The 19,656-nt window shown below is 40.9% G+C and overlaps 1 protein-coding gene across 9 annotated transcripts in view; it reads left to right on the forward strand.

The window, feature by feature from the left end:
* LOC129721563 (spondin-1) overlaps nucleotides 1-19,656 on the forward strand; it is a 61,431-nt gene that overhangs the window by 27,660 nt on the left and 14,115 nt on the right. For all 9 annotated transcript variants that reach the window (XM_055674279.1, XM_055674278.1, XM_055674281.1 and 6 more), the window contains exon 3: nucleotides 13,534-13,894. In XM_055674279.1, coding sequence (XP_055530254.1) covers nucleotides 13,663-13,894 — 232 coding nt within the window. In that variant the 5' untranslated portion in view covers nucleotides 13,534-13,662. The remainder of the gene's footprint in view (nucleotides 1-13,533; nucleotides 13,895-19,656) is intronic.

The raw sequence follows: 19,656 nt of genomic DNA on the forward strand, positions 1-19,656 counted from the left end.
CCGTTTCTATTGACATTCTTTCGGGTAAACTTCACCGACAAGGATTTTCTCCAATTTTGAACAATTTTTTGCACAATTTGTTGTCCGAAAAGCACATGCATTTTACGCATGGCGATTTGGCAACTTTTCGCATTAGCTACATGGGTCTTCCCCAGGGCTCATGTTTAAGCCCCCTTCTTTACAACTTTTATGTAAATGACATCGACGAATGTCTGGCAAATTCATGCACGATAAGACAACTTGCAGACGACAGTGTAATCTCTGTTACAGGAGCCAAAGCTGCCGATTTGCAAGGACCATTGCAAGATACCTTGGACAATTTGTCTGCTTGGGCTTCACAGCTAGGTATCGAATTCTCTCCGGAGAAGACTGAGATAGTAGTTTTTTCTAGGAAGCATGAACCTGCTCAGCTTCAAACACAATTAATGGGTAAAACGATTTCTCAGGTTTTGGTACACAAATATCTTGGTGTCTGGTTCGACTCTAAAGGCACCTGGGGTTGTCACGTGAGGTATCTGATGAAAAAATGTCAACAAAGAGTGAATTTTCTTCGTACAATAACCGGACAATGGTGGGGAGCCCATCCAGGAGACCTTATAAGGCTTTACCAAACAACGATATTGTCTGTTATTGAATACGGGTGTTTCTGCTTCCGCTCCGCAGCAAACACACATTTGATCAAACTGGAGCGAATACAATATCGTTGTTTGCGTATCGCCTTAGGTTGCATGCAGTCGACCCATACGATGAGTTTGGAGGTTTTAGCTGGAGTACTACCATTGAAAAACCGCTTCTGGAGCCTGTCTTCTCGTATTCTAATCAAATGTGAGGTCTTGAACCGTCCCGTGATTGAAAATTTTGAAAGGTTAATCGAACTTAATTCTCAAACCCGTTTTATGACATTGTATTTCAATCACATGTCCCAAAATATTAACCCTTCTTCGAATATTCCAAATCGTGTCGACTTATCAAATACTTCTGATTCTACTGTGTTTTTCGATACATCCATGATAGAAGAAACTCGTGGAATCCCGGATCATTTACGCGTGCAGCAGATCCCTAAAATTTTTTCCAATAAATATCGAAACATCAACTGCGACAATATGTACTACACTGACGGATCACTTCTTGATGGGTCCACTGGCTTCGGTATCTTCAATAACAATTTAACCGTCTCCCATAAGCTCGATAATCCTGTTTCTGTTTACGTCGCAGAATTAGCTGCAATTCAGTACACCCTAGGGATTATCGAAAAAATGCCCACGGACCATTATTTCATCTTTACGGACAGTCTCAGTTCCATTGAGGCTCTCCGATCGATGAAAGATGTTAAGCACTCTCCGTATTTCCTGGGGAAAATACGGGAACATCTGAGTGCTTTATCCGAAAAATCTACTCAGATTACCTTAGCGTGGGTCCCTTCTCACTGCTCGATACCGGGTAATGAGAAAGCGGACTCTTTGGCTAAGGTGGGCGCAACAAACGGTGATATTTATGAAAGACCAATTGCCTTTAATGAATTTTTCGCACTTGTACGTCAGAATACGATCATCAGTTGGCAAAATGCTTGGACCAGAGGGGAATTGGGAAGGTGGTTACATTCCATAATCCCCAAAGTATCGACGAACCCGTGGTTCAAGGGGTTGGATGTAGGTCGGGATTTCATTTGCGTGATGTCCCGGCTTATGTCCAATCACTATAGATTTGACGCGCTCCTCCGTCGTGTTGGGCTCGGGGAAAGTGGTATCTGTGCCTGTGGTGAAGGTTATCACGACATAGAGCATGTGGTTTGGTCATGCCCTGTACACCGTGACGCCAGGTCTAAATTAATAGCTTCCCTGCAGGCCGAGGGTAGACAGCCGGCTGTTCCTGTTCGTGATGTCTTGGCGAGCCGTGACCTATCCTACATGTCCCTTATATACGTTTTCCTGAAATCCATCCACGCCCCAGTCTAGTCCCGTTCCCCTCCGTCTACACCCAACAAAACGACAAGAACACGTTTGAACCTTAAGCACAAAACCAGCAACCAGACCCCGCACAACAGAACCAGGACCCAAGGACTACGAGCCTCTGTCCCAACTCACGACATCGTGGCTCAGCAGAACGAATCCATACATGCCATTCGACGATTATCAGACGACCATTGAACAACAAAACACTGATTGGAAATCCCATGCTAGTTTTAAGTTAGACTTAATTTCAGCTCGTAGTCGGCAGCGAGGATAAAAAATTTGCTTTAGTTTTTAAGTCAACAGATATAATTGGCGCCGTTAAACATTAAATTGTATTTGTGCCGTGTCAAATAAATGTTATGTGAAGAAAAAAAAAAAAAAAACCTTTTTAGCAAACATTCATTCATGTGGATCCTGCCATTCCTAATGTCAGTGGTAATGTTTAGACGGGACATTGTTCCACATTCGCTAATGGCTTGTCACAGCATAACCTTATTGCCAAATTTTTTTGGTGTAAATTACTTTTGGGGACTTGCTTCGGAAGGTAGATGACTTTCGTGCGCGTTGTTGGCATAGAATCAGGCTTTATCCATTCTCTAGATTTTTGCTCACATTTCCTCCTCTAACTATCAAACGCCTGGAAGAACTAGATTTTGTCTCTCATAGAGTGAGTAACTAAGCAATTCATTTCACTTATCTTGCGAGCCTATGCTCTGTCAAATTAGGAAATCGCCAGAGAAACTAATATTCTTCACTTTCTCAACAGCAGATGGTATGATCCACATTGAATATAAGCTACATCGTTTGACAAAACAACTACTTGGGGTTCGTTTCCGAAATCAGTGAGCCTCCTGCGCAACACTGTTAGATTCCGTCAATTTTTAAACGCGATGCATCCAGCAGGCACTCGTCGGGAATCATTTCTGCAAGGTTTGAACTATGTGAAAATGCATCATAATGTTCAGATTACAAAGTGCAACAATGTTTTTTCCTTGGCTCTTATGTATGATTTTATGAAACTCGGGGAAATTTATTTTTGCAACAAACTACATGAAAAATCATACATAGAAGCCAAGGCAAAAGAAAACGTAAATTTTTTGTTGCGCTGTGTTAATAATGTTGTCATACAATTCACTTAGTTGAAAAAGTGGGTTTCTTTTGTACACTCTCTTTTCATGTTGTTTGCTCAAGTGATTTATTACAGGAAGCAGAAATAGTAATACACTGGTTTAGAATTCATGGTTCGGCCTTACTCTAGCATTCTAACATCTTACTTTTTATCCTTTATTTTATCCTTTTTAGAGTGGTTTAGAACTTGTTTAAGTAGAATTTTTAATAGTATCTCCGCCGATATCCGCGCTCTTTCAAGGACTATTAATGTTCCCTTGTGTTCATAGAGACAGAGGCATAAAAGTTTTCTATCCAATATCAAAAACAAGAACGAGCGTGCGACGAGCAAGCGGCCATTTTTTAGCAAGCAATGTAAGCTTAGAGCACAACTCATATAATTAAATTCGAACTACTCAAATTTTAATTACCGTTGCGCATACCTAAATATTTGTCTCGTGAAATTAGAGATTTTTGGCGTTTTTTTGCTTCGAAATACTATAAGTAGCCGTATACAATGGTTTTAAGAATCCAAGCAAGAGAAAAATACTACAGACTACCTTTAGACATTATCCTTCTATTTTGCTTTCGTAAGAAATTAGCGACAGCGCCACCTAAGCAAGACGTTTCGAAATACACAGCCATTACCAAAAGATGGTCAATAGTTTCAGGATCAACATTCGAGAAGACATCGTTCATCTGGGAGGCATCACTCAAAAGTTATAATTTCACTCTGATTTCAGTCCTTTCCGACCACCTTGCGGAGGAGCAACTAGGCAATGTGCGGTCGTCAAGCTCAAGTTTAAGTTTTCCTAACCTCGACGCTATGACCTTATTTTTCTTAAATTTTTGACGTATGACTACGTCTTTGTTTTCTATACTAGATTACATTTTGTAAAAAAAAATGAAACTGGCAAATGTAATTGAAATTCAGCAATGATTTTAAATAATGCTGTAAATTTTCTGAATTAGAATGCTCGCTCTTTAAAAGCGAAAGAGGATGAATTTTTCAACTTTTTAACAGTCCACGATGTGCATATTGCAGTTGTGACTGAAACGCCAAATATTAAACTAAACTAAATTAAACTAAAAAGAACCCAAATTATATGGTTCATAGGTTTGATAGAATTTATGTTGCCGGTGGTGGAGTTGCAATAGTTATCCACCGTCGAATAAAACATCGTGTTTTACCCCATCTTGAAACCAAAGTTATCGAGAGTTTGGGAATTGAAATTGAAACAAGTATTGGCATTTTATTTATAGCCGCAGTGTATTTGCCTTTTCAATGCACTGGTGAGCAAAAAAATTATTTCAAGGGAGATTTGCAAAAACTCACGAGAAATAAGTCTAAATTTTTAATCATCGGTGATTTTAATGCGAAACATCGATTTTGGAATAATGCTCAAAGCAATTCCAATGGAAAAATATTATTTAATGATTGCTCGGCTGGATTTTAATCAGTTTTATTTCCAAATGGTCCTACATGTTATTCTTCTATTAGGAATCCATCTACAATTGATTTGGTACTAACAAATCAAAGTCATTCATGCAGTGATTTATTAACTCATGCTGACTTTGATTCTGATCATCTTCCCATAAGATTTTCTATTTCCCATGAAACTATTTTAAATCCCGCTAGATCTGTGTTAAATTATCACAAGACTAATTGGGATAGATATCGTTCTACGATCGAAGAAAGCATTAGAAAATTTTAGCAGCTTAATACTCAATGCCCGGAATTTATCAGTTCCTAAGGCTCGAGTGAAATTTAATGCACCAATTATTGACAGTGAACTTCAACTTCGTCAATACCAAAGATCTCGTGATCCTGCTTTGAAAATTAGTTTTCAAGAATTACAAAAGGAAATTAAACATATATTCACTCTCTTGCGAAATGAGAATTTCATGAGAGAAGTTGAACAACTAAAACCTTATTCAAAACCTTTCTGGAAACTTTCGAAGGTTCTTAAGAAACCTTCGAAGCCCATTCCAGTCCTTAAAGATGGTGATTGCATTTTTCTAACGAATGAACAAAAATCTCAAAAACTTGCTCAGCAGTTTGAGAGTGTTCATAACTCCAATTTGAACGTAGTAGGTCCTATTGAAAATGAAGTAAACCAAAAGTATGATCAGATCACCACCCAAGAATTTTTTTCTGAAGAGGTATTGGAAACAACCTTGAATGAGGTGCGAACTATTCTCAAAAAATTCAAAAACATGAAAGCACCAGGAGATGATGGGATTTTCTATATCCTCATCAAAAGACTTCCCGAAAACTCTTTAAATTTCTTGGTAAAAATTTTTAATAGATGCTTTGCACTAGCACATTTTCCTACGAAATGGAAAAATGCCAAAGTCACTCCAATTTTAAAACCCGAAAAGAATCCAGCTGAGGCATCAAGTTATCGACCAATTAGTTTACTTTCAATTAGCAAACTTTTTGAAAGAATAATTCTTAATAGAATGATAACACATATTAATGAGAACTCAATTTTTGCAAATGAGCAGTTTGGTTTTCCCCATGGGCATTCCACGACTCATCAGTTACTTAGAGTAACAAATATGATTCGAACTTATAAATCTGAAGGCTATTCGACTGGAGCTGCTCTTCTAGATATAGAAAAGGCATTCGACAGTGTTTGGCATAAAGGTTTAATAGCTAAAATGTCAAATTTCAGTTTTCCGCTTTACCTCACATAAATGATACAAAGTTATTTAACTGACCGCACTCTTCAGGTTAACTATCTAAATGGTAAATCTAATAGATTGCTTGTTAGAGCTGGTGTGCCTCAGGGGAGTATCTTGGGCCCAATCTTATATAACATTTTTACTTCTGATCTTCCTGATTTACCACCAGGTTGTGAGAAATCTCTGTTTGGTGACGATACAAGCATTCCCGCAAAAGGAAAAAGCCTTCGTGTTATATGCAGTCGGCTTCAAAAACGTTTGGGTATATTTTCTTCATACCTACAAAAATGGAAGATTTTCCCTAATGCTTCTAAAACACAGTTAATTATTTTTCCTCATAAACCAAGAGTTTCATTTCTCTAACACACCCATAACCACGTTATTAAGATGAACGGTGTGGTCTTAAATTGGTCTGATCAAGTTAAATACTTAGGGCTAATTCATGATAAGAATCTTACTTTCAAGGAGCACATTGAAAATATCCAATCAAAGTGCAATAAGTATATCAAATGTTTATATCTTCTTATCAACAGGAATTCTAGACTTTGTCTCAAGAATAAACTGTTAATTTACAAACAAATTTTTAGGCCAGCAATGTTATATGCGGCTCCCATCTGGACAAGCTGTTGTGCAACCAGGAAGAAGACACTTCAAAGGATTCAGAATAAACTTTTGAAAATGATTCTGAAGCGTCCTCCCTGGTTTAGCACGAACGAGCTACATAGGCTCACTAATGTAGAAACATTAGAAAATATGTCAAGCCAAATTATCAACAAATTCCGACAAAAATCGTTGCAATCCTCAATTGCAACGATTAGCTCACTTTATAGTCAGTAAGATAGTTTTAAGTTTATTTTAAGTTTTGTTTTATTCCTTTTTTTCCTTGACAAGTTGGTTTAATAATTTTCCTACAATTACATTGCCTTAACTGCGAAAGCTAATAACATTCAATAATATAAATATATTTTTTTTATTCTCGCTTATTTTCCGTCGGTCTAGTTCCGCCACTGTTCACCGACGCCCAGGGAGGCGACTCCACCCAGGACCCTAACTCACGACTCGGTAATTAACGGACTTTACTTCCTCATGCGATGGAAGGCGTGATCCCAGAGATTTTTCGCCTCAGAAAATCTCCCGGTGTCGGATATGTCACCATTTGTGGCAGAACACACAATTCAATTCTGAATAGATATTAGTACATAAAGAAATCATTACAAACATTCCCCCCTAGAAAAAAATAACAGGAGGGTTGTGTGCAAAGCCACGACCGCAAGGTTGAAGTAAAACACTTTTACAAGAAAGATAACCTGGCTGCTTGCGTGTCAGTCATTTTTTCTAGTAAATAAACGTTGACTAATCAGATCAATGGATTTTGCGCTTCAACAAGGATTGAACATTTTCAATAATATAGTAAGTTGCTTGTCATGGTTGGGGCTTGACAATTTTTAAATTTTGTGATGAAATTTTTTCGGATGTCGTACTCATGACTGAACGAAAAGATAATTCAGTACGTTCTGAGACACGGAGATAAAGTAAAATTTATAACTTTTACAAGTTTAAAAATGTGAATTACCTCATTGGAAAATAATACCTCTTCAATCAAGTTTTTATTTTATTCTGAAAAGGACAATTTGTTGTTTATTTTAGTATCGGATAAGATGCCGATCACATCTTTGCGTTATCACTGACAGTGCGAACAAAGTATTCCTTGTTATAAAATAAACAGTGGAAGGCTGATTTAACACTCAAAACTAGACGGCTCACGTGTTGTCAAAATGAGTCAACTTTTCATTGAATGCATTTACTAGTGCCCACTATCGCACAGAGACTGTATTTCACTAAAGTGCCTCACTGCATCAGCCGCTATCGATGCTGAGATCCGCTGCAACTAGTGCGCTATCCATTGCTACGCCACAGCTGTGGCCGCTTTCCGCCATCGCTGGTATCCACTGCACTGCTAGTGCTGCTGCCAAGCGAGGACGACTGCTGTTGTCGCTGTCTAAAACTATTATGGGCGGCTTCGGCTGAAACAGGCTCTTATTTAGGCCAAATAGCATGTTTTAAATTGCAAGGTATATGATACTGTCGGCCGTGCTTGGGAAGCAATCATATAACTAGCCGAACTTCCTGAGAGAAGTATTCTACTTAAAAACTGGCGTCAGATTTCAAACGATTATACCAAGGCTTAATGCATTTTAGTCATTTATATGTCGGTGGATAGGTAAAATGTGTGACAATTGTTTAATATAATGTTTAACACTGTTGCTTTACTGCTTAATGGTGAAAAAGGGGGAAAATTTCCAAGGTCAAGCTTTCCCATACAGTTCCCTCGCTATTGCCTTGCTTCCTGAGCAATAACATGGACGGAATAAATTCTACTGCTTTTGTTTCGTTTCTCTTTCTCGAGACTGCGTGGCCACGCCTTCAACTCAAAAATCCACCCTCAACTCGATACAAAAGACTGCGTGAAGAATTTTCAGCTTCATTCTTGTTCGTCACACGGAACACAAGCAAAATACTAGATGCTACCGGTGGTGGGATCATAAGCGTTCTGTAGCACACATTTCTATTTGAAAATTATGGAATCAGTTCTTTTCAGAACTATGAATGCTTGAAGATAAGGGTTATGACAATTTTCGCAACTACTACTAGCGGGAAATTTTCATGTATTTCTCAATAGTCATTTTTACAATAACGACCAGGGCACCATAGATAAAAGGTAGTGTTGCCTATGAACAGTTTATCGTTCAAATTGGGTGATTTTCCGATTCAACTGTTCGTTTGTACCTAGACGAACACCGTTATCGGTCCAATATCGATAACGCAGATTAGTTAATCCAGAGCCAGGGTAAGTTTCGCATCAGTAAAGCACAAATTTTCTTTTGGTGCTCATGACAATAATTCAGTAGTATAGAAGTTGTTTTGTTTCGTTTGTCTTTCTTGAATCTGCGTCGCTCCACCTTCATTGCAAAAATCTACGCTCAACTCGATACAAAAGACTGCGTGTAGAAAATTCAACATCATTCTTGTTCTTAACACGATAGCAAGTGGAGCCCTTATACCTGTGTTACACACACAATGTATAACAGGCGTAGTGAAATATGTTAAATAAGAGTTAAAATCTATATTTATATTTGTGCTACGTTACCATTTCATACAATCCCTAGGGCTGTAGGGTAAGGGACCCATAATTCGCCCTGACCCCATAATTCGCCCACCCACTAATCAACGAATTGTTTACGGGGTTTGTCATTGAATTATGCCAAATAATAATTTATTTTCAATCTGAGCTGTTTCTTTTTTATGTTTGAACACGGTTCTAAGAGTTGACACTATATTGCGAACAATGAAAAAAAAAAATAGGTGGGCGAATTTTGGGTACTCAAATAAAGTGGGCGAATTATGGGGTCGTTACCCTATACCTTGTAGTATTTGACTTTGAGCGCAATGTCATAAAATGCTACACTGTTATAATTGCTGCATTTCAGGACATTGGCTCCCCCCTAATAAGCTTTGATTTCTCCGTTTTGGGCCAGAAAATTACTTCGAAAATTTATACGTTACTGTCATGATAGAACTTCGACACCATTCACTTTAAATGCTGAAAATTAACAAACGTTTTATTTCATTTCCATTCATTATTCTGGTTTAAAACGTTCGTCATTGCGATACAAAAGCCACTAAAAGAGCATCGGCCCGTTTTTTAATTTGAGCCACGCCGAAGGCAGAATCTGCATGAATACACATAATGCTGATAATCGTATTAAATCGGGTACAGCATCGTACTGAGAAAAGGACAAGCGCCGGCGAAATAGAAAAAAAGCAGCTTGTTAACTTTCATCGATAAAACACAGAGCTTTCGAGATTATTTTAAAGAGAGTGCCATTCAAACTTCACCACCAGGAACAGTGTATGAAGATTAATGGTATCTGAAGTAGAATCAAATTATACTAGCTCATCTGCTGCTATACGGAAAACTTCAGTGTAATTTAGAGTCAGGTTCAGCTTTTGTGCATTGTACATCGAATTTTACCATCAACTTTGAAATACGCGTTTGATGTCAATTCGGAAATTTCGTAACTCTACACACGGCACAGGAAACTAACTTCTGCAGATTTCAAATATCATATTACTCTGTGGAAAGATAAATGGTTTGTAGCTACCAAGCAGGCAAAGTTAAAATGGTAGTCTCTTTCCGATCTGAACCCATACGCTCAATGCTTGGGAAAGCTTTAACATCCGCTGTCATTATTTTCAAGAGTTTCTGCTGACGCATCCGCATTTTTTGCTGCATCATTTACCTAGGAGAATAAGAAACGAACCGCTTGGGGCAGAAAAATTATCACCTACAGTACAGAATATTGCGGGTTTGTTAACCTTGCGAGTCTTCTAGAGCAAAATTTATGTGTTATTCCCGTCAGTATTAGTTTTAGCATTACAAAGCTGTAGATTCTTCATCAAAATCCGCAGAAAAAAGCCCTGCCCGAAGGTTCTTAATTATACAGTATTCACGCAAATAAATTGAATATTTTTGCCTTCGAAGTGTGATGGCACTGATGCTGTGTCGTCCCGGAGCACTAAGTCCTTTTTAACGCAGATTGTAGCAGCTTGATATAGGAAAAAAAAAGAAGCGATCCGTTTGTCGGGAAAAAAGCGGAAGGAACAAGAATGCAAATTCGAAATGGCAAGGAAAATGTGAACGGTTGGTTGCACTACAAGTGCGCTTCTTGTGCGCAAATTGTTCGCTATCAGAGAAGGATCTATTTTGGAGTCCGGATGACTCGAAAGAGAAATTTCCCACTTAAGGACCGCCGCACTTGGGCAACCTTGAGCTCTTCGCGACCGTGTGTTGGATGAGCGACTGAAGTTGGACTGAATTGCAGTGGTTTTAATGACAAGGCCTAGACGGCTTCTGAATTCTGAGAAGACGCCACCGACGTCGTCAGCTAACGAATGGGAAGTGAGTCGTAAAATGAGAACTCCAAGCGAAGAAGTGCACATCGCTACGGAATATATGAACCATACAGCAGTGGCATCATCATCATTTCGAGTCGTCATGCTCTAATTCGAAGGTTCGGCACTTTCTGAGCCGTTGGCTGCCTGACGTGGGAATATCGTCTGTGTATATTCACGCGGCGTCGATGCGGTAGCACTCAGTGCAAGGCGGTGAAAGCTAACAGTGGTAGGGGTAAGCGGGGTAAGACCGCCCCCTTAAGCAATTCTGTTTATAGAAAAAAAAGTTGCGGCTGCAATTTCATTTTTTCTTCGCTAAGAGGTTCTTCTATTCAATACCCGCATTTAAAAAATAAGAACTGAAATATTTTTGTTTATTTTCCAGCTTTTTTTTAAATTTTAAAAATTCATTGAAAATGTGCAGATCTTTTTCATGCGGGGTAAGCCCGCCCACTAGCGGGGTAAGATCGCCCACCATTTTTTGAGGATAAACAATATTTTTAGGGCCGAAACGGTTGATTCTATCGGTATAGTGTCTCTGACAAAGTTGTAGATGGTATTTTTTTTCTTTTTAAATAAAATAAACACTGTGAAAAATCTGAACAAAATTTTTTTTTCTAAGCTTTAACTTATTTTGTTTTCTGATTATTCAAGTTCAAATCAATGTTTAGGTAACTTTTTTGGTTTTCAAAATAAATAGATTTTTCAGAATTGGGTTTTTTCAAGATATTGAATTTATAATATACCTATCTTTAAGCTAAAAATTAAAACTCATTAAACCTATCTGTGTGATTCTTTTGAAGACTTATTATGTATAGAAAAATACTAATAATTATTATTTCTTTTATTTATATTTTCAATTTTCTATGTTTTTTTTTTGAAGAACAAAATTACCAACGACTCTATACACCAAAAAAAAAAAAAAAATTCTTCACAAAAATTGAGCTATTAATATTTCTATTACTCCATGATCCAACAACCATAAAATTTTAGCTTACCTTTTGTAGATTTTACAGGCAAAAACATGTTTTTTTCAAAAAAATTTGAAAAAAAAATGTATTTTTAATTCTATTTCTATATTTTTTCTTTAATTTTTTTAATTTTTTAAAAAACTACTATTTTCAATTCTGCCGGAGACGTCATACCTATCAAACACACCGTCCTGGCTCTAAAATTATTTTGGTTCATTAACACCATTTTCACACGGGTTTACTTTTTTCAAAAATAAGTCTTATTAAAATATATTACTAGAAAAGCTTAAACCAAATCGAAAATGGTCGATTAACATTGATGTCTTATGTGGCTTGAAGTTGCTTTACTGATCCTGTAAATATTCCCTTTGTAGTGTCGAGGCATTTGGGTCTTGAAGTAAAACAACAAGCAGTTGGATTCGTGGCGGTTTTACCCCTTGTATTGTGGGCGACTTTACCCCCAGTGGAACATTTTCATATTTGACTGAAAAAGTAGTCAAAATTACAAGATTATTCACGGCTATCGATATTTCCGAAAAAAGATAGATTCAGGCAAGCGATTAAACGTTTATTCACGAACAAAACAACGTGCACTATCAAAACAGAAAAACGTGCAAAATGTTATGTAATTATACTGTAATAGACACGTTAAATAATTTTTCCAATTATTTTATAACTTGGTAGTAAAACTACGGTGGGCGGTCTTACCCTGTTTACCCCTAAGGGATTTGCAAGAGGACCAATATTCTCGACATTTCATAATGGAAGTGGATGAAAGGATATGACAAGTATACCCTTATTGGAAGAATGCTGGGGCATTGCTTCCGCTTTTTGAGTATAGCATGTGATTATAGACGGTTGTTAATAACATGAGTATGTGAATGAGATCGATAAGATGAAAGATGGAAGCAAATTGCATCTGTCAGTGCTACAGTAGAAATTCTCGGTGCTAATACTATGAATGTCGATACTTTAGACGTAGCCTCGAATGTGGAATAAATTAGCTTTTTATTTTTTTTATATTTTCAATAATTATTCAATTAACAATTGGAGAATAGAAATATTTTTTGTTCTTCGAATTTCAACTATTTTAAAAAAGGCGAGAGTGGAGGTACTGCTATATTTACTTTCGGAATTCAATATTCTCAAGGGGAGTCGGATCAAAAAAAAAAATCATCATTTTTACCGCTTTTAATTTCGATGTAGGGAGTTCGGAGGCAGTATAATTGACAAAATCAGAAACAAAGCAGCTCGCGAACGTTTCACACGAATCTTCAATTGGATTTGAATCAAATTCCACCTAGATAAACATTTAATTATTTTTCGGTCTTTCTTTACACATCGTTACGTTATAATATATTTCGGTGGGGGATGTTCCACGATTGGGAAAGACTGAGAAAAGACTATCTTCTTGAAATTTAAACACGACAAAGTTATGCAGCCCATGCTTTTGTGAACAGAAGAACTTAGTCTTATGCTGATAGTGATATCTGTTAGTTTCTGTTCCCAAAAATACCCATTCATTCTAGATTTTTGATAGCGGCATACGGCGAACGACGAAACGGCAAGAGTGGGTATAAAATATCCCATATAAATAAAAATCTTTCTTGTTTTCTGCTTTATTATCGAATGAGTGGTGGCATTCTGTAAAACATTTTGTTTCCACAGACGGAACGCTGAAGCTCCTTGTACGATGCGATGCACTACATTGACGATGCTATTGTTATGAATTTCAATCGTTTTGCAGTTCAAAAAGATGACAAACTATCATGGCAGTACTTTGTAATACTTTCACACTTAGTTCACGCTTTTGAGATAAATACATTATTGATTGGTCACCGTTCTCATTCTCTCTTTCGCAGAATAACTACTCGGCTGGTTTAGGAGTGAAGCACGGGTAGGATCAGATGGTTCAAACAAGCAGCATCGCACAGCCGCTGTGCATTTGCTAGGCGAATGTAGTTCACGCGTCCGCTATCACTTGTCGTGCAATGAATTCACACACAACAGCAACGGCGAGCGTTTTCCGGGCCTTCCGGGCGTCGCTGGTTTTCGGACTGCTCATCCTGCTCATTGGCTTGGTGGGACAACACGTGACGGATGCTATAAGATGTGACCGGACACCGGAGGGCGCAGGAGCTAGCAAATCACCCGCCGATGGTCGCTTCCGGTTGCGTATCTCCGGTAACCCAGAAAAGTACGTCCCCGGGGCATCATACACAAGTGAGTATGGCTAGCGGATGTTCGCTTCGCTGTTTGAAAAATTTTGACTTTTCTGAGTTAGCACATTTTATGACATCCGTTTGTAAGTACGATATTAAAATATTAATATAAAATTATAAACAGATATCAAAATATTAATATCACATTAGATACGGTATATCATGGTAAATATTTAAAGGAATCAATTGGGAAGCGCAGCATTGCCGAATGACTTTTTTACACAATCATTAGGAAACCAATAAAATTATTATCTTGAATTTTTGGCCCTGAGCAGATATAAAATAAAGAAGTACATAAAGTTGTGATTCGTGTGAAATGGCTTTAAAATGCACAAAGCATCGAGAAAATATGTTTTTTATAAATAATGACATTATTAGCGTTATCGTTAAGTCGGCCCTAGAAAGTGTTCACAAATCTTTTCAAAGCACTCGTATAAAAATACGCTATTCCATTACTAAGTCGCCTTTATTACTTCGATTGAATGTTCTTCAAGCCTGTCAAAATGGAATGTTCAGTTGAAACGTTTCGTTGAAGATCTTGATTAAACATAGAGACCATACAGGTTAAAATCCGCACACAGAAAATTACCGTCAAATCTTGAGAGTTTAAAAACAAATAATTGAAGTTAGTGCTACCACCAATTGGGTACTGTATACTGGGGTGACTTTGATCAATTTTTTGAATATATCTTAAATATTTTCAGAATATACTGAATACAATATATGCTCAATACATTGAGTAAGATATAGTCACTACTTGAAAAGTTTAGCAAGAATTCTGCTTGTTTAGATGAAATTGGCGTGAAGCTTTGCTGCTTTAACAAGTTTGAACAATCTAAACGACTTAGATGAGTTCGAAAATATGAAAAGCAATTTGAGGGCTATTCACATTCCACGTAAACAGTTTTTGTTAGCGCACGTCCAAGATTCATATACAATTTTTAGATCATTTATGATGTCTTGGGTTGTCGTTAAGAAGAAAACATTTGATACACTGTTGAGATTATTGGGACTCAACATTGTCTTTGAGGAAAAAATTGCAAAAATTATTATAAAAATCGTTGTATTAATATTTTCTTATCTTGAAAACTAATCTGGGAACCAAATAAACAAACTTTACGTATCGCAGCTTGTTGTTTTGTCTCTGCTTGAACCGATTGTTTGTATGCAATGAAAATCGCTCAAAATCCGCTTTATTTTCAGTTCATATTTCAGCATGAGGAACACTTATTGACATATCCAAACACAATCAGTTACTATTACGACGAATCTAAAGCTCTACGAGCGTTTTTTATAACAAATTCAAAAAAGGGTAGAGTAATCAAAGTCACCCCAGTTTGCGGTACCTCTATTTTTCTGGATTACTTTGTTTATTTTCTTTGAAATCATCCGTCAGTTTCAGACAGAAAAAAAGGTTTAGAACAAAAATAGGAGAACTGCTCCATTATTCATCTCATGAAGCCGATATTCACGAAGAATGCACGGATTAAACACCAAATTTTCACGAAATCATTGAACAAATAAACTAATTATGCTTACGTTCTCTTATGGAATCGTTAAGCATTGTATATTTAGTAAAATTAGCTAGATTTATCCTGAATTTCGTAAAACAAACCATTTTTCACAACGCTTCCATATCCATCTCATATTTAAATCACTGCTCAATTATTCATCTCACGACGCACAGAGGAGTACCTAGAACAAAAAGCTGGCCAAAATAAGAAAAAAGATTTTGAAGTTTTTTGGTGCCGCTATATTTTTTGACGTAGAATTACGTCTTACGGCAACATATACAGGGGACCAGTTTCATTACAGGGATCCAATTTCAAAAACCAAAACCATCGATAGCGTCACAAAAATTGTCCATTTTCAACCGTTTTTAGCTCAGTCAGTTTCCAACCGATTTTCGTCAATTTTGCAGTAATCGATTGGAAAATACTATTGAAAATTGTCAAGCCTTTTTTTTTTCAAAGGTGGCGGGGAAATCTGCAAACAGACACCTGAGAAGAGAACTCAGGGTGTGGGGATGAGACTAGGGGAGAGATGCTGGGGTAGTTACCCTCCCCCAGACCCCTACTGATCCCTGTCCCGACCCACTAAGACCCCTCCAGTCTCCGGCCCTGGTCTTCCCGGAACGACGGTTAAGTATTACGTCGGGAAGTGGCTTTTGTGCGTGATGCACCCTCTTTACTCTTATAACCTCCTAGCTAACTACCTGGAGACTGGTAGTTAGCTACCACTGGCGTGTTGGTGATTGACCCGCCACACACGTTGTAGCTCCAGGACAATCTGGGAGGCGGCCGCACAGGCCGCGTTCCAGATGTCCGGGTCGTCGCACATCCTCCGGACAAGATTGTCCGGAGTAGTGCCAGGCCCGCTCACAGCCATCATGTTGCTCCTCGCTCTTACGAAACGGGGGCATACGAAGAAGACATGCTCTGCAGTCTCCTCCTCTTCCACGCACTCGGGACACATGGGGGACCCCGCGTGCCCGAACCTGTGCAGATATTGCCTGAAGCAACCATGGCCTGACAGGATCTGTGTCAGGTGGAAGTTCATCTCGCCATGTCGCCTCCCGACCCAGCCGGATATCTCCGGTATAAGTCGGTGCGTCCATCTGCCCTTTGTGGAATTAGACCATTCCCTCTGCCAACGGAGCATCGAGAATGACCTTCTGGTGCCTCGTATACCCCTTGTGTCACGGTGGTCGAAGCACTCTCTGTCCTCCTTGATGACGATGCTGATAGGCATCATGCCGGACAAGACACAGATTGCATCGTATGACACCGTACGATACGCACTCACAACTCTCAGGCACATGAGCCTGTAGGTACTTTCCAGTTTACCGCGGTAACTGTTAGTACCTAGCGCTCTGGACCATACTGGCCCACCATACCTTAGTATGGACGAAACCACGCTGGTAAGAAGTCTTCGCTTGCTGCCATAGACCGCTGAGCTATTGGACATCATACGAGATAGTGCTGCAATAGCCGATGAGGCCCTCTTACAGGCATAGTCGACGTGGCTCCCGAACGTGAGCTTGTCGTCGACCATAACCCCCAAGAGCTTCAACGATCGCTTTGAGGTGATGGTGCAGTCTCCGACTCTGACCACCGCCTATTGCTCTGATTTACGGTTGTTCACAACCGTGACCTCCGTCTTATGGTGCGCGAGCTCCAGTTTCCTGAAGCGCATCCAGTCCTCGACCTTCCTTATGCAATGCGCAGCCGTCAACTCGACCTCTTCGATCGACTCGCCGTAAACCTCTAGCGTTATGTCGTCTGCAAAGCCGACGATCACAACCCCTACAGGAAACTTTAGTTTCAACACCCCGTCATACATGACGTTCCACAACACCGGACCCAGGATTGAACCTTGCGGAACCCCGGCGGTGATTGGGACGCACTTCTGACCCTCCTCTGTGTTGTAAACCAGTACTCGATTCTGGAAGTAGTTTTCCAGAATCTTGTACAGCGACACCGGTACGTGGATGCTTCTGAGCGCGAGCGCTATGGAGTCCCAACTGGCGCTATTGAACGCGTTCTTCACGTCAAGCGTGACGATTGCGCAATAGCGTATTCCCCTTCTCTTGCGCTGGAGTGCTATCTCCGCCGTCTTGGTGACGGAGGCGATGGCATCCAGCGTGGACCTTCCCTTCCGGAAGCCGAACTGGTTGCTTGCCAGACCGTTTACACCCTCTGTGTACCTCACCAGTCTGTTGAGGATAATCCTCTCAAGTACCTTGCCCGTCGTGTCTAGCAGGCAGATAGGTCTATATGCCGATGGGTCACCTGGGGGTTTCCCAGCCTTCGGCAGTAGGACCAATTTCTGCCGCTTCCACCTATCCGGAAAGAGGCAGTCATCCTGGCACCTCTGCATGACTACTCGAAACAGCCCGGGGGCCGTTTTTATCGCCAGCCTGATTGCCAGGTTAGGGATGCCATCCGGTCCCGGTGCCTTGCTCACCTTTAGAGAGTTGGCGATCACGATGAGTTCCTCATTCGTAACCCTTGCCTCCTCCTGGACCTCGACACGGCTGTCGTCGCCCACGGATTGGATGCTCGGCAGGTTGGCCGACCATCCCTGGTCTGTGTCTGAGATACTGGAACGTCGGACGTGGGACTCGACCTCCGGAGGCCAAGGACTTGGCTCGTGGCGCGGAAAGAGTCCCTCGATGATTCGCTCCAACATCGCTGGTGATCGCTCTGCAGGCGCCAGCGCGCCTTTGGTCTTGGCCATTACGATCCTGTAGGCGTCACCCCACGGGTTCGTATTGGCACTCGCGCATAGCCTATCGAAACAGGCCCTCTTGCTGGCCTTAATCGCATTCTTCAGCGTCGATCTGGCAGAACTGAATGCTGCGTGGTGCTCTGTCCTCTGTTCGTCTGTTCGCGCTCGCTGCATCCTCCGTCTCGCACGGAGGCACGCACTGTGAAGGTCCGCTATCTCGTCAGTCCACCAGTAGACCGGTGGCTTCCCATTCCTAGGTTGGCGAGTCCTAGGCATGGTGGCGTCGCACGCCCGAGATAGCATAGCAACTAGTTGGTCAGGCGTCGGGCGAAGCCGACTGCCCCCCTCGCGCTCTCGTCTAATTGCCTCTTCAAATACCTCGGCATCAAAATGCGATGTCTTCCACCCGCGGGCGAACGGAGTGTTGGCCCTACTCGTCGCTTGCCGCCTCTCGTTGCTGTCTACACTATAACAGACCGCCTGGTGGTCGCTATTAGTGTAGCCATCGTCTACCCTCCAGTTCTTGATCAGTCCTGGGCTGGAGAACGTCACGTCGATGATCGACTCCGCGCCATTTCTGCTAATTGTACTTTTGTTCCCAACGTTGGCCAGATCTAGGTTGAGCTTTGCCAAAGCCTCCAACAAGATCTGGCCCCTGTGGTTCGTGAAGCGATTTCCCCACTCAACAGCCCAAGCGTTGAAGTCGCCCGCCACCACCAACGGCGTTAGGCCCGTTAGCTCCATGGATAGGAGATCGACCATGAGGGTGAACCTTTCGGTTGACCAACGTGGCGGAGCATAGCAACTGCAGTAGAACACTCCGTTCACCTTAGCAACTACGTACCCTTCTTCTGAGGTTGAGACAACCTCCTGAACCGGGAACTTGCCCGTCGTACATATTGCCGCCATACTGGACTCATCCGCAACCCAGTTACCGTTTCCGGGAGGGATGCGGTAGGGTTCCGATATGATGGCGATGTCCGACAGCGACTCAGTGGCTGCTTGGTGTAGCAGCTGCTGAGCCGCGAAGCAATGGTTCAGGTTCAGTTGCGTCACCCTTACGCCCGTGGTTTCACAGCCGGCTTACCGGCTTGGCACCTGGGGCCTCCCATAAAGTGTTTGGCGTCCCGTTTCCCGGAACATACCATACACTTGGGAGACTCCCCACAGTCCTTCGCTTTATGGCCTGCACCTCCACATCGCCTGCACAACTGGCTCCTATCGGGCCCCTTGCAGGTCCAGGACTTATGTCCACCCTCGAAGCACCGGAAGCAAATGTCTGGTTGCTGTAGTATGCCCAGAGGACATACAGACCAGCCGACCTTCAACTTGCCTTCTTTCAGGGCCAGGTTAGCATCCGCCGACGGTAGTCCTTTGCGGATGCGGATTGACTCCTTAGCCACCTCCACCCCGCACTTCGCTTTGAGGGCTTGTGCAATGTCGCACCCCTCGGTGATTTCGTCCAGGTTTTTAAGCTGGAGAGTCACCTCTGAGGTGAGTGCCCGCACTTGCACCTCGTTCCCTAGGACCTTT

This window comes from Wyeomyia smithii, chromosome 2 (assembly GCF_029784165.1).
Source record: "Wyeomyia smithii strain HCP4-BCI-WySm-NY-G18 chromosome 2, ASM2978416v1, whole genome shotgun sequence".
NCBI classification, from domain to species: domain Eukaryota; kingdom Metazoa; phylum Arthropoda; class Insecta; order Diptera; family Culicidae; genus Wyeomyia; species Wyeomyia smithii.